The following is a 27,551-nucleotide window of genomic DNA, read 5'->3' as shown; positions in this document are numbered from 1 at the left end:
ATAGCATTATACCACAAATTTGATTCCTTAGAACTCATGGCTTGTGAAAACGTCTCAGGATCATTTTCGGCTCTAATGTTGTAGTCTGATTCTTGTAGGTACACTACATAATCACTAGGAATTACTGTCTTTTTTATTCTAGTAGATCTTCTTAATGTTGTTTGGTCATCTTGTTGAGGAACTTGTTCAACTGGTTCTTCACCAGTTTGTTCAATATCATCATGTTGTTCCTCACAAACAACTTGATCTACGTGATCACTTTCAATAGCTTGTGGAACTTCAATCATTGGTTGTCTAACGCCCATTTTAACTTGAGGGGTGGGAATGACTACCAACCTATTACTTGTCCCAGAAGGTTCAACTTCATAGCGATCCCTTTCAGAAGAAATGTTCCGAAATTGATCACTCTTACTGATCAAGTCATTTTCAAGAAACTTTGCATTCCTTGATTCCACAATCCTAGTGTTGTGGGATGGACAATAGAACCTATACCCTTTATACCTTTCAGCATATCCAATGAAATACCTAGTAATAGTCTTAGGGTCTAGTTTCTTCTCTTGTGGATTATAAATTCTTACTTCAGACGGGCATCCCCAAACGCGTATATGTCGCAAACTTGGTTTCCAACCCTTGAATAACTCAAAAGGTGTCTTTGAGATAGCCTTGGTTGGAACTCGGTTTAATATATACGCAACCGTCTTAAGAGCATCAATCCATAAAAATTGAGGAAGCTTTACATTACTCCTCATGCTTCTCACCATGTCTAATAAGGTTCGATTTCTTCGTTCTGCCACACCATTCTAATCCGGAGAACCAGGCATAGTGTATTGGGCAATAATCCCATGTTCTTGAAGAAATTTCGCAAATGAACCCAGTGCTTGTCCATCCTCTGTGTATCTACCATAGTACTCCCCACCTCTATCTGATCTCACGATCTTAATTTGTTTTCCACATTGTTTCTCAACTTCAGCCTTAAAAACTTTAAAGGCATCTAAAGCTTCATTCTTAGAATGAAGTAAGTAGAGATACATATATTGTGAATAATCATCTATAAAGGTTATGAAGTATTTCGAACTATTTGCATCCATGTCTGGACAACATATGTCTGTATGTATGATTTCTAATAAATTAGAACTCCTCTTTGCACCCTTTTTAGACTTGTTAGTTTGCTTACCCTTAATGCAATCTACACAAGTCTCAAAATCAGCAAAATCCAAAGTACTAAGTACTCCTTCATTTACTAATCGCTTGATTCTCTCAATAGATATATGTCCTAATCTCCGGTGCCACAACATGGAGGATTCTTCATTCATAATACGTCGTTTTAACCCAACAGAAACGTGCATAGAAGTAGCGTCGTTTTTCAATTCAATCGAATAAAGACCATCAACCAATTGACCACAACCAATATTTTCATATTTATTTAGTAAATTAAAACCAAAGTCTGTAAAATTAAAATAAAATCCCAAAGGTGCAAGTTTAGAAACAAAAATTAAGTTTTTACAGAAACTAGGAACATAAAAAACTTTCTCCAAATGTAATTTAAAGCCACTACTTAAAACTAAGACGCACGTTCCAATGGCCTCTACATGCGAGCTCATCATAATCCCTGAGTAGATGCACTGCTCACTTCCCACTGACTTCCTTAGGCTTTCCATACCCTGCAAGGTATTAGAAACATGGATTGTAGAACCAGAGTCAATCCACCATGTATTATGATTCACATTAATCATATTAGATTCATAACAAACGAAGGTAAATGGTGTACCTTTCTTCCCAAACCAACTTTTAAATTTGGGGCAATCCTTCTTCATGTGTCCTTTCTTTTTACAGAAGAAACACATTGACTCCTTTTTAATTGTTGGTTGAGTCGGAATCCTTCCTTTATTGGTGCCTACAGACTTCTTCCTATCCTTTCTAGAAGTAGAAGTAGTCAAATTTACCTTCTCACCCTCTTCCATTATCCATCTCTCCTTTTCTTGAACACACATGGTCATCAATTCATTAATAGATCATTTATCCTTATGTGTGTTGTAAGAGATTTGAAGGGTGTATACTGTTGAGGTAGGGTGCACAAAATGAAATGTACCAAGAAGGATTCAAACATGGTAACTTCCAGGGTTTTCAACTGAGCCACTATGTCCCTTAAGCGCATGATATGTTCACGCACACCCCTCGTTCCAGTAAGCTTAATGGAAGAGAATTGCATAATGAGTGTGCTAGCAAGCGACTTCTCAGAGGTCGTAAACTGTTCATCAATGGCTTTCAATAGATCTCTGACCTTATCATGCTGGTCAACTGAACCCCGGATACTAGCGGATATGTTGGTTTTTATGAACATAACAAAGAGACGATTAGATCTCTCCCACTTTTCATAAAGATCAACAGCATCAGGTTCGCTAGTTTCAGTAATAGCCGGTGGCTCATCCTTCCTTATAGCATAGTCAATATCCATCCAGCCCAAATGAAGGAGAACTCTTTCCTTCCAAACCTTATAATTATCACCTTTCAAAATGGGAAGGTCACAAGAAATATTCATAGATTGTGAAACTGCAAACAAACACACATGCTCATTAAAAAAATTTGAGACTAAACAAATGTCATGTTTTGCCAATGCAAATCTTGTCTCAATATATGAATCTAGTGACACAAAACTTGCCTGTGGGCTAAAGTCCTACTCAATTAGATTCATCATTCAACTTTATCATAAAACTATTAAATCATGTTCTTTTCCTTAATTCCTGTGGGTAAATTAAGAAATATAATTTAATATTTTATCCTAATTAATCATACAAATATAACAAAATTCCTGTGGGTAGATTTCATCACATTACATATGATTAATCACAATTAATATTTCTAATGTGATTATAAATTTAGCATATAATTTTACTCAATTAAAGATGTTGTGGCTATTCTCCAATTTAATAAAATTATATTAATCACTTAACATTCAAAAATAATCCTTGCATAAACATACTTAATAATGCAAATGTGCTCAATATTGAATCATAAAAATTACATGTATACCAATTCAAAATAACATTGTACGTATATCCATTCAACATGTAATAAACTTTAAAGGATGAAATCTAATGCATATCAGTATTTAACATAATATTGCATGTTCATAATAACTTAGAGACACACAATTTTAAATTGATTGTGCATAAATGATTTATCCTTCAGAAGTTATAAATACAAATGAACTGCACCTAATAAACAATTAAATTGCAGTAGCTTAGTGGCAAAGGGAGTCCTTTCATGGTGCAGGTCAAGGGTTCAAAGCAAGCCCCATGGCATTTTCGTTTCAATGAGATTCGAACCCACAACAGAAAGGTAAAACTAACTGCATCAACCACTGAATCAAGTCATGCTTTGTTTAGAATTTTTAGAAAACAATATATATTAACAATTTCACATCAGTAAACATGAGCATGTACATCTTCATCCTCTCAGCGTATCAGATTATTTAATATATATAAAAATTAGCTTTGCTTCCCTTTTACGCTTTCTCAAAGAGGTTCAAACTTTTAATATTTAAATATTAAATTCAGCCACAAGCTTTAATATTTAAAAAAAACAAAATTGCTTAATGCTGAATGTTCATGTTTCTTCTTTAATTGAACAAAGCATAATAAAGGCAAGGCAGAGGTATTATGTGGCTCTGATACCAAATGTAAAATTATACATATATTGATCTAAACATGCAAATCAATTTAAATGACATATTTATATCAAACAGCGGAAATTAAATATATTACGAGCGTACCTCCAGCCATTGCAAATTGAACGGGAAGCGGCGAACACACGAACCTGAAAGACAGTTTTGTTCTTCCAGACCCTTACTCATTCTAAATAGATGGTGTATTTTTTTTCTGAATAGAGGAGTGAGTTTGGTGATACAAAACTGAGAGCACCACATCCTATCCTATTTATAGTGTCTGTCCATCACAGAGCTTTCAACTTCTTGTTATGATAAGGAGTTATCAGTACGTGAGATAAAAGTTGAGTACGTGATTTGTTACTGAAGATGGTTACAAATATATTACAAAGATATGGGTTAAATGTGGATGGAAAATAGACCAAATTCAAAATAACTAAATGTTCCAAAATAATAAAATAAAATATAATAAAAAATTTGGAACGTGAACGTGGCCGCTTTCAACATAATCTTCTAAAGATTTGATGATTATATGATAGTTGTTATCAATTAAACGTGTTGATCCTATAAATTTTATTAATAAATAAAAAGTTTGATATTTGTTTTTCAGCATTGCCCTCATTATTGAGTGTGTTGATTGAGGTGGAAAGATTGAATTTTGTTTTAAATTATTTGTGGGATCCACTAATTTGTCTTTCCACTCTCAACCCCGAAGAAAAGGAAAAATAATAATGGCACACTGCATGAGAAAATTGTGCATATTCCTGTACAATGTTGATTATATATATATGGGTTTGCAAAGCTAGACTAACTAAAAAATTTCAAGGTCTATGTTAGCATTTAATATTTTTTTCTTTTTGACAAAAATAATAAATTTTCCTTTATTAATTAAACCAATATAAATAAAAGGATAACTGTGCAATTTGTTTTTTAAATAAAATTTATCCAAAATCTTTTCTTTCTCACTCACATGAACTGTTATTCTTGACAATCCAAATTTTCTTTTCTCTTTCTGAACAGGAGAAATATATTTGAACACCCATTATGTATGTTAGTTGACACCTAGAGAAAAAAATATAAAAAAAATTATTCCTAAAATAATGGAATCAAAATTATTCCCCAATCTTAATTAATTCCCAAAAGTATTTTATTAAGATATGCAAAAGTGCACTCTCTTATGACTTTAAAATGCAAAAGTTTGTTTTTGTAGTTTAGGACCTAAATAAAATTTTCAAAAAGTTAAAGTACCTAAAATGTATTAAAACTTTATTATATTATAATTGAAATAATATATAAAACTCAAGGTTTAAACATGTTTTATTTTTTTCTTATAAATATAGTGATCGAGTTTTGGTTTCGATAGTTGTGTTTTTTTATAAGCCAATTTTTTTCCTACTAAAAGCAAAATGCGAGTACAAGAAATGATTATTTCGCTTAGAACAGAGGTATATGGTACATGCAAATTGAGAAAAACGTGACACCTAACTCACTCGCTTTACATTTCACCTACCAAAACGGTGGTTCAAAATGCACAGCAGGAGCAAAAAGAAAGATATAAAATAAGAAAAATGGTCCAAATTAATACCGATAAGAAAATAAACGTCTCTATTTAATAGTTACCGAACAAGACAAGGTGCACTTGAAATCAACTACTCTGACCCCCTCGACCCATCACGTATATACTAATAAAAAAATAAAAAAAATAAAAATAATTAAAAGTTTTTAAAACACATTTAAATATAAATCTTTCAAAAAATAAAAGACTCACATTTATTTTTCTAACATAATAAAATTTATCCAAATAAATAATAAATTATCTCGGCTTAAAACAAGGTCGATCAAAACTTAATGCAATTAATATAGAAATCTATACCCTAATGTCACATTCTATCAAATCATTGTATTGTCGTGCCCTCTAACATGAGGTTCTTCATAGTTATTCACTTTTTCATCTGTTTCCATGAACACAAGGGTCGAGATCATTATAGGATCCAAACACAAATAGTCCACAGGGATTGAGTTATCACATTCTTAACTACGGAAGAGAACAAGACAACATATAGGTATGAATATCATATTAATAAAATACAACTTATTCAAGCATAGTAGTTCACATTATTTTACCACTTTACCGCACAACATCACATCACAACACCACACGTCTCATTTGTTTTCAAAGCATTCACGTACTCAATGATCAAAACACAATATCACTAAATCAATCCATATTGATCAATACACAAACGTTATGCAACATATATACTAAGACTCAATCTTATATGCAATGTGGTACGATATCAGTGAAAAACCTCATCGGGCGCCTAGGAGTAGATGACAAGACAAATCACACACTAGCAAGTCAAGTCACCCTCACTAAGTAAGATCATAGGGAAACCAGTCAGGGTCACGGTGTTTTGCGAGAATGTTTCAACCATATAAAATCAACATAGGCTTAAAGGAACACTCAAATAGAGTGACCCCCAAGGCCTACACTCCGGAGAGTCCATCAGGGTCACTCCCTCCTGATTCAGGTCCAACCCAGAAAACATTTTAGCACACAGACTCTATCTATGAACAGTACAAAATACACGACTCTTCAATTGTTCTCAAAATAGTTTATCTCGTCGCCCTTAAAGGGTCTTAGCACTAACTTGTCGCCCTTAAAAGAACTTAACATTAACTCGTCGCCCTTAAAGAGACTTAACATTAACTCGTCGCCCTTAAAGAGACTTAGCATCAACTTGTCGCCCTTAAAGAGTCTTATAGTCGTGCGATTGTACAATTCATAGTTCACAACTCAATGCATACAATATCTCAATGCACATATGTATCTCAATCACATACATACTCAATTTATCACATACATTAAATCTCAATCACAATAGTATAATCTCAATTTAACACGTTATCACACCCCATGAATCATATACAATTTACCTATGAACTATGCAATACATATGATTACTCAATTGTTTTCAAAATCATTTTAACTCGTCGGGTTCCCATAGTAGATCTCATCACAATACTCGTCGTCCTTAAAAGGTCTTACAATTGTGTGATTGCACAGTTCATAACTCTCATCTCAATACACACATCTCATCTCAATACACATGTATTTCATCAATCATCACATGTTCAATTTATCACATACTCACAATTTGAATCATCATTTCATAATCTCAACATAACAATTCATACAAAAGATTTATCACAACATGGGGAGTAAAACCCCTCAAATAGTATCTCACAATTATATCAAAATCAATTAATCAAAATCATGGGTCAAAACACAAAAACATCAAGAGGACTTAAGTTTACCAATCAATTATCATCAGAACATCAATTGGTACGTAGAATACAACAATATTGTATTTATAATCATAAAGGAAAAATTGTAATTCAATAAACATCCCAAAATAAACCCCAATTTAATCCTCAAAGATCCTTACACATGTTCATTCTAATCCCAATTGCGATAAACTCATCCCTTACCTCTAAGCGGGCTCACGTGTGTAGTGATAGCGGCATCTCTAGTAATTTCTTGTCATTCCTCAAGTTTTTTCTCTAATTGTTTTGATAGAGTTCCCAAACGTTAGAGAGAAAGAGAAGGGATTGAAGCCTCCATTTGTACTGTCTTTAAGAGATTATATTTTCTCTCTCCTTGAATATTATCTTGCAAATCCCAACGGTAAAGGTGTGCGGAATTGAATCACGAACTACATATCAAAATTTCACAATAATCCAACGGTTAACGAGTCCAGTATCATAGTTTTACTGAGATGATTTGTGGGTTTCTGCGAGAAAAGAAAAGTCTACGATGTGAAGTGTATTTCTCTCAGCTCCGATATGATTTCAAAATTCCCATATGTGAGAATGCTCAGAATTGGATTGCAAACCTGATGCTTAAATTTCACGACGATCCAACAATGAATAAGTCTGAGATCGTTATTTTTCTGAGACAGATTTGGTGATGTGCGAGAAAAAAGAGAAAATTTTGGAAGGAAAAGAAAAAAAATGAAAATGAGGGGAAAATGAGACATTGTCAATGTAAAAACTGACCTAACACATCTCTACTTATACCTAGGATATTTATAACTTATTATTTACTCTATTTATTTATTTTTATTATTTTATAAAAATAAATTATATTTTATTTTTTATCAAATGAATAAATAAAATATCTTCTTTATTTTTTTATTTATTTAATTATAAAAATCTTATTATTTTATGAAACTCTTTCTATTTATAAATAATAATCTTTTTAATTTAGCTTACCAAGAATAGAATGTTACGGCTACTTGCTACCACTTGCAAAAAAGACAACACGAGACTATTGAAATTGAAAGCTCTTACATTACAGGCCCACGTACACGAGACTATTTTTACTCACTGCTTTGGGAACCAAAGAAATGCCCAAGTACAACAGCTTTTTCATGCATGTGACATTTGACAGTGCATGTGGCTTATATGGTGAACAACTTCATAACCACTAAATTTATTATCATAATATCTTGAACTGGTAGCACGAGTTCCTTGCAACCTTCTCTACCAATAATTACTGATCAGAACTCCTATTCCTTGCAACTTTTATTACCCAATGCATGTGTGTGCTTACATAAGTTCTATATTTCATGGGAGCATATAACTAGATGTTCTTACCGTATTAGTAAACTAAAATGATTTTAAGTCTTGTTAACTAATATTCTAAGAATTAAAAGAGGGATTCTTTTTATTATTAGAAATAGTATATATGAAAATGTATTTAATAATTAAAGGAAACATATTTTAATGTATTTTAATAAAATATTTATTTTTTACTTCTTTAACAAGTATTCTAGGTCATTTGCCAATATTTTTTATATCAGGCATATACATTTATTTTACTCATTTACCCCTCACTGCATGTGAATAGTAACATTTCCAATATGTATCTTTCGATTATGAACTCCCTTGGTATGAAGTCCAAGATCCAAATTCTCTCACTTGGCCTAAAATCAATTTCTAACAAAGAAGCTAAAACCACATCAACACACTGGGCTGAAGTCAATTTCTAACAAAGAAGCCTAACCCCATTAACGCAGCACAAATCGCAACCGTGACTACAAAAATCAGATCGAGAGCAAGAGGGAAGATAATAAGAAGCAAAGAGAGAGATAGAAGACTAAAAATAAAAGAAAAAAAATAAGCGCTGCAGTTGAAAATTACTTCCGGCGACAGAGTGTAGGGTGCATTATTTTCTTTTTCTATCGTTTGTATCCTTTTCCAGCTACCAAACACGTTGTTATTATTATTATTTTAGTTTAATCGTAAATTTTATCACCAAATTATTTAATTTTTTTAATTATATCATTTAAGTTTTTTAATGCATTTTATTATCATATTTTTCAATTTTTTGTGTATTCTAACAATCCATAGAATATGTAAGGCCATGCTAACATATTGTGTCTAATAAAGTTTTTAAAAAATGACATCAATTTTGTTATCTTTTTTTGTGAAATTTCGTCATTTTATTACCACACAACGTTGTTTTTATATTTTTTTAGGGACATGTCATTAAAATGTCTGAAAATTAAAAAATATAATAATAAAATGCTCAGTGATAAATAAAAAATACTAGTGATAAAATTTACAACATAATTAATAATAATAATTGAATGTAACAATATGTACAGTTAGATTATTTTTTTTTCAACTGTAGGGTGACCAGATGGTAGGGATACATATTTTAGTCCCTACTTTATTTATTTTTTACACATGCTTTTTCTTTTAATAATAATTGAATATAACAAGATGTACAGTTAGATAATTTTTTTTTTCAACTATAGGGTGACCAGATGGTAGGGATACATATTTTAGTCCATATTTTATTTATTTTTTACACATGCTTTTTCTTTTAATAATAATTGAATATAACAAGATGTACAGTTAGATCATTTTTTTTCAACTATAGGGTACGTGTGACCAGATGGTAGGGATACATATTTTAGTCCCTACTTTATTTATTTTTTACACATGCTTTTTCTTTTAGAGAAATTACATATGCTTATTTATAACCAATAATGTTGGGAAAGGAACATACACAATTTGGAGAAAAGAAGAAGATAAGCTAGCTAAGGCAGCAATGGGTAATCCTTCTAAGCTTTTCCCATTTTTCTTTGCATTCATTGTGTTTCTGATGCCCTTAGTTTCCTTATCCCACAATGACTTCTCTACCTTTGCCATAAAAACCGTTTCATACCTAGTTTCCTTTAGTGAAAATCCAAACCATAATGGCCACATCACCACAAGCTCCAATGAAAGAGACAAATCACGTCTTTGGAGGAAAGCCTTCATTGGCTTAAAAAATACTCACGAGCCATCTTCGAATATTTCTCGAGCAATATCCCTTAATGCAAGAGAGTGTTTTCCTGTGGAGTTACCTTCTGATGCAATAACTTCTACCCGTTGTTGTCCACCTAGGCCATCTCCTTCTAATATCATAGATTTCAAAGATTTTGCTTCTCCAAACGCCACGCTTCGAGTAAGAAAACCTGCTCACATGGTAGATGAGGAGTACATAGCAAAACTTGAAAAGGGCATTGCACTCATGAAAGCACTCCCTGATGATGACCCACGTAATTTCATTCAACAAGCAAAGGTCCATTGCGCTTATTGTAACGGTGCCTATCACCTACGCCATCCCTTTCAGGACACAAAACTCAACATTCACAGGTCTTGGTTTTTCTTTCCCTTTCATCGTTGGTACCTTTACTTCTTTGAGAGAACTTTGGGAAAATTAATTGGTGACCCAAACTTTGCCCTACCCTTTTGGAATTGGGATTCTGTAGAAGGGATGCAAATTCCATCATATTTCAATAACCCCAATTCGTCGCTTTATCACCAACTCCGAAACCAAAACCACTTGCCCCCACACGTGGTTGATCTGAACTACAATAAACTTGATCCTAATGATGATACGCCTTCTCATCAACAAGTTTCGTATAATCTAGCCTTCATGTACAAGCAAATGGTGCTAGCAAGTACCAAAGAATTGTTCATGGGAAGCCCTTTTCGCCTTGGCGATAACCCTACTCCGGGTATGGGCTCTATAGAGGCTGCTCCTCATAACACTGTTCATACATGGGTGGGTGCTGCTGATAAGCCACACCATGAAGACATGGGAGCATTCTACACAGCAGCTAGAGACCCCATTTTCTACGCTCATCACCCGAACTCGGATCGATTGTGGGGGCTATGGAAGACATTGGAAGGAGGAAGAAAGGACTATAGTGATGATCCAGATTGGCTAGATTCTGAGTTTTACTTCTATGATGAGAATGCCAATTTTGTTCGTGTTAAGGTAAGAGATTGCCTTGATACTAAAAAATTAGGGTATGTTTACGAAGATGTTGATCTTCCATGGCTGCGAACGCCACCCACATCGCCGAAAAGCAAGCTACTGAGAGAAGCGAACAAGAGTCCACTTTTGAGTTCAAAGCCAAGCAAATTTCCTTTGGTTTTGGATTCCATAACGAGTACCGTTGTTAAGAGGCCGAAGAAATTGAGAAGCAAGGAAGAGAAAGAACAAGAGGAGGAGGTTTTGGTGATAGAAGGGATTGAGTTTGGAAGTGATAAATATGTTAAGTTTGATGTTCATATTGATGATGATGAAGATAATTTGAGTGAACCGGATCAGACAGAGTTTGTGGGAACTTTTGTTAATTTGTTCCATGGACAAGGCCATAATATCAACACTAGTTTTAAGGTAGGGATATCGAAAGTGCTGGAGTGTTTAGAAGCTGAAGAAGATGATGTTGTGCTGGTTACTTTGGTGCCTAAGGTTGGGAAAGGAGATGTCATCATAGGAGGCATCAAAATTGAGTTTATTCCAAAGTAGAAAGATTAGTTTTGTTGTTGTGTGTGCAAATTTAATACTCTTATTACAGGTTTATTGTTTTATGCTTTTAAAAAGTACACTTTCTTTTTTGGTTTAGCATCTCGAGCTCGTATTCTCAGTGGCTGGATTTTGTCCAACCAACTGAAATATGAGATGTCGAATTTGCTTTGGTATAGCGATAGTAGAAGAAGGGAAAGAAGGGAAAGAGTGTGAAGGACAGCTGAAATTTTGGATGCGGAGAAGTACTCTTCTACAAGTATAGATGAGTGTTTTTGAAGAAAATCAAATAAATCAATTTGATTTTCTAGAATTAATTTTCATAATAAAAAATGAGTCTGGTGTAAAAATTTGTATTTGATTTTTTTTTTATGTGAAAGGTGATTTTAGTAAAATTGTTATTATTTAGATAGTGTTAGTCTAAATTAGTATTAAGTGAATAGTTATCAAAATAGATTTAAAATTCAAGCTATATTTATGTGTATATATTAGAAAAATATTGAGGAGGAGTCTCTATTTTAACCGTGCTTATTATATGTATAAAAGAATATTATGAGGACTTAAGAAAAAGCAAAATTAAGAAAGAAAGAAGGCAAACAATGCGCGTATATTATGCTTTGGATAAAAGAAACAAATAGTTTCACACGAATAAATGTAAAATCATATTAGTTGAATATAAAAATAAGAAATACTTTGAAGCAAATGAAAAACTGCCAAATATGAAAATCCCGTTTTGAAATGACGAACACTCACCCTGCGTGACCTATTCTAGATATCAATGACAGTGACGATTAGCCATCAAATCAATTATGTACGGTTATGGCTAATAACAACAACAACAATAACGCCTTATCCCACTAGGTGGGGTCGGCTACATGGATCAACTTCCGCCATAATGTTCTATCAAGTACCATACTTCTATCCAAATCATTAATTTCAAGATCCTTTTTGATAACCTCTCTTATAGTCTTTTTGGGTCTTCCTCTGCCTCGAATTGTTTGTCTTCTCTCCATCTGGTCTACTCTCCTCACTACAGAGTCTACCGGTCTTCTCTCTACATGCCCAAACCACCTAAGTCTATTTTCCACCATCTTCTCTACAATAGACGTCACTCCAACCCTCTCTCTAATAGCTTCGTTTCTAATTTTATCCTATCGAGTCTTACCACACATCCACCACAACATCCTCATCTCCGCTACACCTACTTTATTCTCATGTTGGCTCTTGACCGCCCAACATTCTGTTCCGTACAAAATCGCCGGTCTTACCGCAGTCCGATAAAACTTTCCCTTTAGCTTGATCGGTACCTTTGCATCACATAACACCCCCGATGCTTTTCTCCATTTCATCCATCCTGCTTGAATGCGATGATTCACATCCCCTTCAATTTCCCCATCATCCTGTATTACAGACCCAAGATATTTAAACCGTGTGACTTGAGGGATAATATGGTCTCCTATTTTCACCTCTGAGTTAGAAACCCTCCTTCTTTTGTTGAACTTACATTCCATATACTCCGATTTGCTTCTGCTTAGGCGAAAGCCATGTGTTTCTAGAGCTCGTCTCCAAGTTTCCAACCTCTCATTCAACTCCTCCCTCGACTCTCCAAGGAGGACTATGTCATCTGCAAAAAGCATGCATCTCGGCGCTATCTCTTGGATTTGTTCCGTGAGGACATCCAGAATTAAGGTAAAAAGGTAGGGGCTAAGGGTTGACCCTTGATGTAAACCAATTGTGATGAGAAAATCGTCTGACTCTCCATCCTGTGTCCTAACACTAGTCGATACCCTATCATACATATCTTGGATAGCTCGAATATATGCAACCCTAACCCCTTTCTTCTCTAGAGCTTTCCACAAAATCTCTCTAGGCACTCTATCATACGCTTTCTCCAAGTCAATAAAAATCAAGTGCATGTCTTGTTGGGCCATGCGATATTGCTCCATCACCCGCCGTAATAAATAAATCGCTTCCATGGTCGACCTTCCCGGCATGAAACCAAATTGATTCTCAGTAACTTGAGTCTCCTTTCTTAATCTCCGTTCGATCACTCTTTCCCATAATTTCATGGTATGAATCATGAGCTTGATTCCCCTATAATTTGCACAATTTTGTATATCCCCCTTGTTCTTATAGATTGGCACTAACGTGCTTCTCCTCCATTCCTCCGGCATGCGTTTTGACCTCATAATTTCGTTAAAGAGTTCGGTGAGCCACTCAAGACCTCTATCTCCAAGAGTTTTCCACACTTCAATAGGTATGTTGTCTGGCCCCACCGCCTTACCATTACTCATTCTTTTCAACGCTTCCTTTACTTCCTGTTTCTGAATCCGACGATAGTACTTATAGTTCCGGTCCTCTTCTCTTGTGTCTAGACTGCTAGAGTCATATCCATATCCATCATTAAATAAGTTGTGGAAATACGCCTTCCACCTTTCCTTGATATCTTTTTCATGCACTAAGACTTTGCCTTCTTCATCCTTAACACACTTTACTTGATCCAAATCTCTAGTCTTCCTCTCTCTACCCTTAGCAAGCCTATATATAGATCTTTCTCCGTCCCTGGTTCCTAGAGCTTGGTATAGTCCGTCAAAAGCTTGGGCTCTTGCCTCACTCACCGCCTTTTTGGTTTCATTTCTAGCTATCTTATACTTATCCCAAGTTTCAAAATTTCTACACCTAGACCACTCCTTGAAACACTCCTTTTTTACTCTAACTTTGCTCTGAACATTTTCATTCCACCACCACGATTCTTTACCCCTAGGTCCAAAACCTCTAGATTCACCCAACGTCTCTTTAGCCACTTTAATAATCTCTTGGGACATCTTGTTCCACATATCATTTGCACTTCCTTGTGATTGTCCACACCAACCCTCCCATATCTTTTGTTGGAAGATTCCTTGTTTCTCACCCTTCAAGTGCCACCATTTGATCCTTGGTGCTACCAGAGGACTTCTTCTCTTTGCCCTATCTCTAATTCTTACATCCATAACCAAAACTCTATGTTGGGTAGTCAAGCTCTCTCCCGGGATAACTTTACAGTTCAAGCAATACTTCCTATCAGACTTCCTGATAAGGAAGAAATCTATTTGAGAACATGTCCCTCCACTTTTGTAAGTGATAAGATGTTCCTCTCTTTTCTTAAACCATGTATTGGCTATAGAAAGATCCAAAGCCTCCGAAAACTCCAAGATGGATTTACCCTCCCCATTCATCTCCCCTAAGCCAAAACCCCCATGCACCCCCTCAAAACCTCTAGCCACGCTACCTACATGTCCATTGAGATCCCCTCCTAGGAAAACTTTATCTCCTTGGGGTATATCCTGAAGTACCCCTTCTAGATCCTCCCAAAATTTTACCTTAAAGTGTTCTGCTAACCCAACCTGAGGTGCGTACCCACTAATAACATTAAAGGTGTCCTGTCCCACTACCAATTTTAAGACTATGATACGATCTCGTACTCTTCTTACATCCACGACATCCTTCTTCCACTCCTTGTCCACAATAATCCCTACCCCATTTCTTGATCTGATTTTTCCCGTATACCACAGCTTAAATCCCGAGCTGTCTAATTCTTTCGCTTTTTCACCTGTCCACTTAGTTTCTTGTAGGCACATAAAATTGATCTTCCTCCTCACCATAACATCCACTATTTCCATAGATTTTCCAGTAAGTGTGCCTATATTCCATGTACCAAAGCGAATCCTCCTGTCATGAACTAGCTTCTTTACCCACACCCGTTCACGAAAATGTGGGAACCCTTGCTTACTTTTCACTACATCCGGGCGGCGATGCAGCGGCCCTTGCTCTTTTGACACTGTACTCGAGCCATACAGCGCGTTGCTTCCGGGCAACGACCTAGCATTCACATTATTACGTAATTGATCCATGTCATAGAGATTCGACAAAGTTTAACGTTGGCTGTCGAAAGCCTAACACAACCCTCTCCTTTTATCCGGGCTTGGGACCGGCTAAGAATAGCAAAGCTACCCTAGGCAGGATTACGGTTATGGCTAACAAAAACTGATAAATAACTTAAAAAAAAAACACTCCGGCCCACAGCATTAATTAATATGTTCATAAAGAACCAAAACATCATTATTGGAAGCTATGTTGTGTCATCTTTGAAAGATCCCGTGAAGACAGCCAACTAAGATTAAGATTGATAGCTGTTAGTGGCGGAGCTTGAATGAAAATAATGGGGGAGCCAAATTTGAATAAAAACAATTATGACATTTTTTCTATTTTATAATTTCATTTAAATCTTCTAACTTTTTTCTAGTTTTTGTGAGGAGGAAGGGAAACAAATAATTAAGATAATTTAATTATTGTTCACATAGACAGGTTTGATTTATTCTGCGAGGAATAGGACAAATAAAAAGTCAACTAATATATTTATTAGAATTGTACGTTAGACGTAAATAATGAGTAAAGGACAGGTTTACACATATGAAATATTTTCGAAACTCCGCCCCTAACTGTGTGTAGGCCTTATTGTGGGTAGTAAGGATTAATATCTAACATTATGAATAAATAAATATTTTTGTCGTTGACAAATTAATTTTTAAAAAATAAAAATTTAAATTTTAATACTTGAAAGTGAGAAAAATACGATAAATTTATTTATATGTTAATTTCTGTTTGTTATTATTAATGAAAGAACATATATGATATAAATGAACGAAAATATCACAAAAATAATTATTAATATGGTATATTTGATTGACTCTACAAAAGTGAGTTATAAGGATAAATTTGCCACATAAAATTTGTTCTTCACGTACTCTCATAACACGCTTTTTCCAAGTAAGGAAAACACCTATTTTGCGACAACTACCACCATAGTCATGGCGTAGGAGGTTCGCATATTGGTCATTGAAGACGAAGGTTCTCAGAGTCCTTTCTCAGAAAGAGTGTGGGAAGAAGAAAAGATAAAGAAGAGAAAACACATTTCGAGAGTGTGGGAAGTAGAAAAGGCAATAAAAAAATTAGTCCAATGGATAAAAAAAAAAAAATCTAAACTTTACATGACAAATTCGTTCATGACTCACTTTTGGAAAGTCAATCAAATATGACCATGTTAGCAATTATTTTTGTGACATGTTCGTCCTTATGTGTCATATAGGTTCTTTTATTAACTGTAATAGATGGATGAATTTTTGTACTTTTTTTTATTTTCGGTGATTAAAATTTGAATTTTAATCTTTCAGGAACAAATTTATCAACATTTTACATATTCAAAAATGAAAATAATTATTTATCCTAACATTATTGTATATTTGTGTATTGATAGGTATCTTTATAGTAATATTGTAAATTCTATTATGACTAATATTATTTTAGAATATTTTTTTAATCTCTCTATCAATTATTATTTACTGTATTTTATATATTTTTTCTCCTTATTATAAAAATTATTGATCCAAAATAACATAAAATTGCATTTGTCACTTGAAACAGAGCCTTCTAAATTGCTACTTTTACATCGACTCGTCACTAACCGATGTAATCTAAGACATGGTAACATTTTTGAAATTAAGAGAAAGTATACTCCATCGATTATTACTTAACTGATGTAATATCCTTTATTATATTGGTTATAGTTTGAACCAATGTAATAATAGTGCTCGTATGTTGGCTCTAACAAAAACTGATGTAGTATATACTTTTATAAATCGAATATTCTGTTTCACTTTCAAAACTTCTTCGTTTGTGAATCTCAAACCCCTACACCTTGGTGTTTACTCCCAAAGCTCTTGCCTCAAGATATTGCGATTGTCATTACAACATTACTTAAACCTACATATTTTCTTGTGGATATTTTTATGCAAATTCCTTTTATGAATTTGTTGTAATTTTTTTCTGCAAAAATTATTATAATTCTGGAAAAATTAGGGTTGTCTTTGAAGTTATTAAAAACATAACAGAAAATTTTAATATTTTTTTATTCTTGTACAAATTTTGTCTTGTATAAAAAACGTTAACTTATTGTGTTTTATAGATTTTTCACAAAAATAAATTATACATTGATAAATTAAATTCTCTAAATTTTATTTATTCAGTGGGAAACAAGAGAACGTATAAAAGTGGTAAATTAAAACTTTGAAGAGCGTAAATAATAAAGTAGAAAAAATATTTTAACGTCATAAAAGACAATTGAAAATAATTTTATATTTAAATAATACAATTAAATACTTAAAATTATTAATTATAAAAAATAATATCATCAAAATTAAATAGTTTGAATTAATTTGGCTCCTCACACGTTAATATTTTTTTTTTCTAATTTACATCCGCAAACTATATAACAGTGGGAAAAAATGCAATTTTTATGTCATTTTGTATGAATAATTTACAATATATATAAAACATTACTTATAATGATATTTACAATATATATAAAACATGATAAATTATAAATGATAGAAAGTTAAAGAAATACAAAAAATATCAAAAACATTACTTATAATGATATTTACAATATTAAGGATCCCTATCATCAAATAAATAAGCAATAATATTAAAACTAAGGTTGCTCAAGCATAACACGGAACTTACACTTTGCAAGCTCACGGCTGTCTTATTCTAAGTTGGTTGCCTTCAAGTGGCCTTCAAGATTACACAACATATATATATATACCTTCCCAAAATGTCATTGGTGAGCATTGGTTAGTTCACGATAATTGTGAGTTTTCTATTTTTAAATTTTAAATATAATTTAGAAAATAAAATGCGTTTGGCAAAAATTGAATTCAATTGGCTTTTAATTTAATTTAAAAAAAATCACATTTATTATCAAAACTAAGAGAAAAAAATTGTAAATTTGGTTTTTAATTTTAAAGCATTCTAACCATCATCATGATAACACTACCACCACCACCACCACCATCGTCCCCGTCGTTACCACCAACATCGTCCCCGTCGTTATCACCACCACCACCATCATCGTCCCCATAGTTGTTGGATGTCTCCAATGACTCATTAGGATTCTCAGGTTTATGATATTACTGTAAACAACAATCACAATGCTAATAATATGAATGAATTTGATGTCATTGACTCTCATTCTCTCACAATTACATCTTTGCATATTTAGTTAACCATCACTGGAATATAAATGTATGTTGCTAGCTTGTTTGCTCAAGTGACCTGCACTTCAAAGTTAATTTTCAAGTATGCCCAATCAGAAATGACACGTTCTATCAACTCTCCAAGTTTTCCATTTTTTTCGAAAACAATTTATCTATTTATCTAATTTTGTTTTGTAGTCTCATCGTGACCCACGTTGCGACAACAAGTATGGCTTGATTTGACATTAAGATAGAGACTCTTCTACAATCAGGGGTGCATGAATTAGTTGAGATGAGACTATTTTAATTTAAACTACGGCACTATTTTCCCAATATGAATAAATATAGCTTGTATTTTAAACAAAATTTAACAATTATTCACCTTAAGCTTGTTTTGATTTAAACCATCCAAATAACAGTAATTTTACTAAAATCACTTTTCATATAAACAAAACTCATACAAATTTTTACATCAAACTCAATTTTTTATTATGAAAATTAGTTCTAGAAAATCAAATTGATTTATTTGATTTTCTTTACATGCACTAGTGTTGAAAGACATGCACCACAACAAATTTATATCTACTTCTAGGAGTACTTCCCCACATCCAAAATTTCAACTTCCTTCACATTCTTTCCCTTCCCCAATTGCTGTAAAATATATAGCAAATTCGACATCTCATATTTCAGTTAGTTGGACAAAATCCAGCCACAGAGAATACGAGCTCGACTTGCTACACTAAAAAAAGGAAAAAAAAAAAACTACCTTTTAAAAGCATAAACAACAAAACTTGTAAAAAGTGTAAAATTTTCACACCCACAAAATAATCCTAGTATTTTGGAATAAACTCAATTTTGATGCCTCCTATTATGGCATCCCCTTTTCCCACCTTAGGTACCAAAGAAACCAGCACCTCATCGTCTTCTTCAGCTTCTACACTCTCCAGCACTTTCGATATCCCTACCTTAAAGCTAGTTTTGACATTATGGCCATGCCCATGCTGCACATTCACAAAACTTCCCACAAACTCTGTCTCATCCGGACCACTCAAATTGTCTTCATCATCATCAATATGAACATCAAACTTGACATATTTATCACTTCCAAACTCAATCCCTTCTATCACCAAAACCTCCTCCTCTTGTTCTTTCTCCTCCTTGCTCCTCCATTTCTTCGGCCTCTTAACAACAATACTCGTTATGGAATCCAAAACCAAAGGAAATTTCCATGGCTTTGAACTCAAAAGTGAACCCTTTTTGGCTTCTCTTAGTAGCTTGCTTTTTCGCGATGTGGGTGGCGTTCGCAACCATGGAAGATCAACATCTTCGTAAACATACCCCAATCTTTTAGTATCAAAGCAATCTCTTACCTTCACGCGAACAAAATTGGCATTCTCATCATAGAAGTAAAAATCAGAATCTAACCAATCTGGATCATCACTATAGTCCTTTCTTCCTTCTCCCAATTTTTTCCATATCCCCCACAGTCGATCCGAGTTCGTGTGATGCGGATAGAAAACGGGATCTCTAGCAGCTGTGTAGAACGTTCCCATGTCCTCCTGGTGTGGCTTATCAGCAGCACCAACCCATTTATGAACCGTGTTATGAGGAGCAGCCTCTATAGAGCCAATACCCGGAGTAGGGTTATCGCCGAGTCGAAAAGGGCTTCCCATGAACAATTCTTTGGTACTTGCTAGCACCATTTGCTTGTACATGAAGGCTAGATTATACGAAACTTGTTGATGAGAAGGTGTATCATCATTAAAGTCAAATGGATCATAGTTCAGGTCAACCACTTGCGGTGGCAAGTGCTTGGGGTTTCGGAGTTTGTGATAGAGCGACGAGTTAGGGTTTGCGAAATATGGTGGCATTTGCATCCCTTCTACAGCATCCCAATTCCAAAACGGTAAGGCAAAGTTCGGGTCACCGAGCAAGCTTCCCAAGATTCGCTCGAAGAAGTAAATGTACCAACGGTGGAAAGGAAAGAAAAACCAAGACCTGTGAATGTTGAGTTTTGTGTTCTGAAAGGGATGGGGTAGGTGATAGGCACCGTTACAATAAGCACAATGGACCTTTGCTTGTTGTATGAAATTACGTGGGTCATCATCAGGGAGTGCTTTCATGAGTGCAATGCCCTTTTCAAGTTTTGCTATGTACTCCTCATCTACCATGTGAGCCGGTTTTCTTACTCGAAGCGTGGCGTTTGGAGAAGCAAAATCTTTGAAATCTATGATCTTAGAAGGAGGTGGTCTAGGTGGACAACAATGGGAATTGGTTATTGCAAAAGAAGGTAACTCAACGGGAAAACACTTGCTTACATTAAGGGATATTGCTCGAGAAATATTCGAAGATGGCTCGTGAGTATTTTTGAAGCCAATGAAGGCTTTCCTCCAAAGACGTGGTTTGTCTCTTCCATTGGAGTTTGTGGTGATGTGGCCATTTTGTTTACTATTTTGGGCTTTGTATGGAATAATGCTGAAATTAGAGTAATGGTTTGGCTTTTCACTAAAGGAAACTAGGTATGAAATGGTTTTAATGGTGAAGATAGAGAAATCATTGTTGAGTAAGGAAACTAAGGGCATCAGCAAGACAATGAGTACAAAGAATAAAGATAAAAGCTTAGAAGGAGTACTCATTGCTGCTTTAGCTTATAGTGCGTCTTCCTTTCTAAAAATTGTGCTTATACCTTTCCCAAAAATGGTGTTATATAAATAAGCATGTGCAAACGAAGTAAATAGTGACAAAGAGTCAGGTTTGCATGGTAGCCATAAAATGGATGATATACGCGTCTTCATGGTGGCCTTATACTTGGCAAAAGTTGTGGGTTGAGCCTGGGGAATTTTTTTGGCTATCCATTATTATTTTCTTATGAAATGCATGTTTAACTACCTTTAACTTTTTTTTACCTTATTACTACATAGGGGTCAGGCTAGGGTGGACAAGTTAGGTTAATGATTTGTGGGAACAAATAATTATTTACCTTTAACTTTATGAGTTGTGGTATTTGGACATCTAAATATTTTAGATACCTTATTGAGATTCTTAATATGTGTTTATTTTTATTTTTTTCACATCAAATATTTATTATATTTATTATTTTTTTCTCTTTGTAGGTGTATATTATATATGGGATGCCCATGCATTTAACATTTTCTAAAATTATTTATTTAAGATTGAATGATGGAGATACATTACTTGTAACATTATATCATTTTTCTCACTTATTAAATTAAATTAAGATTATTTTGGGACCGTTCTTGCAGTCTATGGTGGATAATAATCTTTTTTGAATGCATGGTGGATAAATAATTATATTACTGTTAGATTTATTTATTTAAATATGTTTTACTAACTTATGAGTTACTGATCGATTGAGTTTAATCCATAAATATCACAATATTTTTTTTGTTCCTTTAATTTGAGCTATGCAAACTCCGAATATTCTTTTAGCATAAAACTACAACAGGTTTTTTTTTTTTTATCAGTTAACTACAACATGTTTAAATGACCACAAAATGGTATTCAGGAAAGAAAAAAAAAAAGACCACAATACATACTTTTGACAGCATAATGAGACTTTGACTGGGCACTGGTATAAAGAATTAAAAGAAGAAAGAGTTTTAATGAAAATTATATGAGAGTATAATTTTATGCATTTCAATAAATAAATTAAAAAAAAACTTTTACTTCTTTAACGAGTAATCTAAGGACTTTAAGACACTGATTAATTAACATTTATCATATTATATAGACAGCGGTTGAGACTATAAATAGGTAGTAGTTTAGTTTAGCACTAGCTAATACTAATTAATTCTAGACAAATGGGATACGGCAAATTCGTTGCTATATGTCAAATGGGGGTATCCAGAGCAGTGAGTGGCCTGTAATTACACACACTTGAAAACACTTTGACTGTGTATGCTTTCATGTTGATACACATGTTTTTCTGCTAGAACAATTATGGTTGATACTTCATTTTCTCATGGTGTAGTGGGTAGCTGATTTCAATTCCGCGTTGTCTTGTTCAGAGAATATTCAATAAGCTGTTTAATTTCTTATCAGTATTTGCCAATATTTGGACATAATGGGGATAGCAGCAAACACTTGTCTTAACTTAGACCACTCACTGCATTCGGTTTTTTCTTTAGTTTCTGCTGTGGATTTTGCTGAATATCGATGTAAGGTGGATGAGGCAACACGCGTTAATATTGTTTTTCATTTCCTCAATTCGTATGATACGATTTAGCTAGAACTTCTGGCTACATTAACATCCCTTGTACACTATATGACGCTCACTACTGGGTCACCACACCCGATTAATGAACTACAAGTTGCACCCAATAATTACGATGCGACATTACGGCCCGACAGTGTCTTCAGATTTGAATTGATGTATTAATTATTGGCTTCGAAGTAGTTGAATTTCCTTCATAATGACAAATTTACCATAGAGGGATTGTTTTAAAAACAATTTATTAAATAGGGTCTATTTTAAAATAAATTGCAAGGGGGACTGTTATTTACGTGGATACCACCATTGGCGTGAAGCTTGTAACGCCACTGGCAATGACGGGAACGACGATGCCGCCATTGACAACAGCAGGACAGGGTCTGACTAGGAGAGATAAAGAAGCCCATACCGTCATTCGTACTAGCGGGACAAGGCTGACTTGAAGGTATGTCGTCATTGATACTGGTGGGACAAGGAGAGAGGAGAGAGACTCGTCATTGACACTGGCGGGACATACCAACGTAGGCAGTCCTGCGACACACTAACATGAGAGTTATATATTTTATTAAAATAATTGAGATATTCGAGTTTTTTTTAAAATAAAATCACAGATGTTTATTAAACTAATTGGTTATTCATTTCCATAATCCAATAAAGGTTTAAAAAAATATTTTTATAATTATTGTTTAATTTTAAAAAAATTATATCTGTAATTTATTTACATCTAGTAAAATAAAACCAGTGTGTTTGCAAAAAAAATAAGACCACACTAGGTGTTTTTGTAAATTCAAATTAATCCTTGGCACTCTTATAGTGTGTTTGTTTGGCAAAAGAGAAATGATGGGGAGTAGGAAGGCAATTTGATCAATGTACACTTTCTCTCTTCATGAAATTCTCAAAGTATATTATTTTGAGAATTTTTTCTCCAACTGTACCTCTTTTGTTTTCAATAGGGGAATCGGGTTTGGATACTCCGATTTTCTTGGTGTGTTTTTTTTTTAAATTAAATATTATATTATATAAAAATATTTTTAATTACTTTTAAAATTATTTAATTACTAAATTATTTTTTTAATATTGATTAAATTAATTTTTTTATTAACAAAAATATACATATAAAGAAAATATAAAATTGGATAAAATTAGAATATAATTTTTTATTTATGTTATATGTAATTGTGTAGTCAAATTTATGTTTTGTTAATTTTTGTATGCCCTTATAATTAAAAAATAATAAAATTAGTTATTAGTATTAAAATACAATAAAAAAACACCGCGAAAAAATATATGACACATCTGTCTTATAAAGTAGACAAAATACTCAAATTATAGTAACTGAAATGATACTCGATAATAATGAAACATATTAAAAATTACAATTACAATGCAAATATGACAAAATTAATGAAGATCTGAAATATGTTGTGCAGAATACATGTCTTCTTCTATTTGAATTACTGGTTTGCTAAAAATAGCAAAAAATTCTATTGTGCAGAATTGTTTCCAATAGTTGGATTGTGCTAACACCTTTAGCACGTCTTCATCATTTTTCAATTCTGTTATCTCATATTCAATCAAATTTTCGAAATACTCAGAATGACCTGGTTGTCAAAAGAATAATCGTCTAACCAATTGTGATCCGTGAATTCCATTAGGGGGAACCCCTATAGATGCAACTTGCTTGATTAAATCCTTGAGTTTCTCCATGCCACATCCCGAAGGAATGCCAAATCTTATTGGATTAGTTCCAGTAAAGGAGTAACCCAAAAACTCACCTTGAAGTGGTATGTTCCATTTCCCGTTGTAATACATAATTGCGTCATGAGTAGGAGTGATGATTGATTGAAGAAGGTTGAGTATAGCATCCAGTGTTCTAATAATGGTACATAATAATTCTATAGGGCCAACACACAAGTATTGTTCATTGCACATTAACATTGTGTAAACATCATCATCATCATTTTTCAATTGTAGAGATTGAAAAAAATATTGTTGACCTGCATTTATGAATGATTGTCGGTAGTAGATTTCATCCAGTAATTGATCGTTGATTAGTTGAAGGGTGTTGTGCATTCTACACTTGAGTGTATCAAAAGAACAGTTGTTAGGAACTCACATTGGTGTTGGAGTGAGACTTTGAAAATAAACACCAGTTTGGTTGTGAGTGATTGATCCATTTGGAAAAATGAAAGCTAATCTGGAGTTAGCAATGGTCTGACTACTTGTTTCTCCCAAAAATGACATAGTAATAAGATTGAATTTGGTTTGTGAAATTATGTTGTGTGAGATTGTGTGTTTGTATTGTGTATGTGTTGTGTTATTTATAGTTGTTTGAGTATTCTGCCACGTTGATGTGTATTGGAATCCAATGTTTCTTTTCAACTAGTAAGTGATGTAGCAGATGTCCATTATAATTTCAGAGTGAACAAAGAGATTATGAGTTGTTCATCTCATGTCAGTTTTGCACACGTTTCTAAAAATTAAATGTCTCACCTGCAAAACTGACATGAAATGGGCAGCTCATAATGCAGTGTGTTGTCAATTTGGACTATGATTCTTCCCATGTAATTAAAGCAGCAGACGTTCATGATGATTTTCAGAGTGAACAAAGAGATTATGAGTTGTCCATTTCATGTCAGTTTTGCAGGTGAGACATTTAATTTTTAGAGACATGTGAAAATTGCAGAATATTGTCAATTTGGACTGTGATTTTTCCCTTGTAATTAAAGCAGCAAACGTCCATAATTATTTCCAGAGTGAACAAAGAGATTATGAGTTGTCCATTTCATGTCAGTTTTGTCGATGAGACATTTAATTTTTAGAAACAGTGTAGTGTAAATGGCAAAGTATTGTGAATTTTAACAGTTACGTTACCATGTCAACTATTGCAGTAAAATTGGGTAAACTGAAAATTGCTAATTTAAATTTAAAGGAAAAATTATTTCAATACGTAAAGTGATAACTGAAGACGGACATAAGACATTACATGAAAATCTCAAAGAAGAAATAACTTAGACATGAATGATTCATAGATTACCAATCCCGTTTGAATATAGGTTCGTGGGATGGAGACAGGTTACTTCCATATTCATCTGATATGTCCTCAAGATTAGAGATTGAGCCATGTTGATTGCGTGGTGGGTTATTATTGTGACAGATTATGGAAAATAACTCCATAAATGGTAGTGATGGGTTGTTGTAAAAAATGTTGAACATTTGTCAAACATCAGCATCATCTCGCAGAATAAAAGATGTGTACATATAACATTGTCCTGACTCAAGTATAGGGCACCGAAAGTGAAGATGTTGGATATGTTGGTCTGGGTCAATGTTTAGTTTTTGGTGAATAAGTTCAAGCAATTGTGTAAAGGTTATGACCTTGTCGACCATGAAAGTTTTTGTGTTGTTACTAACAAAGGTGGTGCCCTCATTAGTATTGCAAATTTGGCCGTCGTAGTAAACACAAACATATGCAGTTAGGTGACACATTGTGGTAAGGATTGAGATGAAATTTTGAAATTGTTATGAATGTCTTTAGTTGTAGTGGTATTTATAGAATTTGGTTATAGTTGAGTGAGACACTAGTTAATTATGCATTTAGATGAACAGGTAAATGAACATTTAAGCATATTTACAAGGGTCCATAATGTGCAAATTGTCGAGTGAAAAAAATAACTGACTGAAAAAAAAACTGAGTTTTCCACGTCATATCAGTTTTATTGGTACGACATTAATTTTTTTAGAGATGTGTACAAATTGTCGAGTGTTATCAATTTTAACTGTGATTTATCCCTGGTAATTGATGGAGCAAAAGTCCATTATAATTATTAGAGTGAAAAAAAATTGAGTTGTCCATGTCATGTCAGTTTTACTGGTGCGACATTTATTTTTTTAGATACGTGTGCAAATTGCTGAGTGTTGTCAATTTTGATTGTGATTTATCTCTGGTAATTGATGGAGTAGAAGTCCATTATAATTATCAGAGTGAAAAAAATTGAGTAGTCCATGTCATGTCAGTTTTACTGGTGAGACATTTATTTTTTTAGAGACCTATGCAAATTGCCGAGTGTTGTCAATTTCGACTGTGATTTATCCCTGATAATTGATGCAGCAAAAGTTCATTATAATTTCAGAGTAAAAAAAATTATTTGTGAAAATTGCAGAATGTTTCACGAATATTTTTTTTTGATTTTTTGACGTTATTACCATGGAAAAAGTGTCCAAATCATAGTTTTTATTTATTTATTTTGTGCTTGTATTTTGAGGTGACATCCCATGGAAATGGTTCATGAAATAATTTTTTTTGGATTATTTGATGTTCAAAACATAGAAAAAGTATGTGACGAATATCATTAATGTGTTCAGCATAATTTGAAAAAAATGCAGAACATGAGCACTTAAGCATAGTTGCAAGGGTCCAAATCATAATTTTTTTGATTTTGTACTTGTATTTTGAGGTGTTATTCCATGGAACTGGTGCACGAAATATTTTTTTTTTTATTCTTTGACATTCAAACCATAGAAAAAGTGTGTGACAAATATCATTAATGTGTTCGACATAATTTGAAAAAAATGCAGAACATGGACACTTAAGCATAGTTGCAAGGCTCCAAATCATAGTTTTTTTAATTTTGTACTTGTATTTTGAGGTGTTATTCCATGGAACTGGTGCACGAAATAATTGTTTTTGGATTCTTTGACGTTCAAACCATA

The 27,551-nt window shown here is 33.6% G+C and overlaps 2 protein-coding genes across 2 annotated transcripts; one reads left to right on the top strand and one right to left on the bottom strand.

The window, feature by feature from the left end:
* Nucleotides 1-9,677: 9,677 nt before the first annotated feature.
* Nucleotides 9,678-11,887, top strand: LOC100785410 (polyphenol oxidase I, chloroplastic). Its single transcript, XM_003552307.5, has one exon. The coding sequence runs from the start codon at nucleotides 9,786-9,788 to the stop codon at nucleotides 11,538-11,540; it is 1,755 nt and encodes a 584-aa protein (XP_003552355.1). The 5' UTR covers nucleotides 9,678-9,785; the 3' UTR covers nucleotides 11,541-11,887.
* A 7,184-nt stretch (nucleotides 11,888-19,071) lies between these two features.
* LOC100037474 (aureusidin synthase) lies at nucleotides 19,072-21,644 on the bottom strand. The gene has a single exon (XM_003551599.5). It carries the CDS (start codon nucleotides 21,241-21,243, stop codon nucleotides 19,438-19,440), a length of 1,806 nt encoding a protein of 601 aa, XP_003551647.1. The 5' UTR covers nucleotides 21,244-21,644; the 3' UTR covers nucleotides 19,072-19,437.
* Nucleotides 21,645-27,551: the final 5,907 nt, after the last annotated feature.

The sequence above is a fragment of the Glycine max genome, chromosome 18, assembly GCF_000004515.6.
Source record: "Glycine max cultivar Williams 82 chromosome 18, Glycine_max_v4.0, whole genome shotgun sequence".
NCBI classification, from domain to species: domain Eukaryota; kingdom Viridiplantae; phylum Streptophyta; class Magnoliopsida; order Fabales; family Fabaceae; genus Glycine; species Glycine max.
Note: the sequence above shows the minus strand (reverse complement) of the source record. Positions and strands in the feature narration are given on the sequence as shown.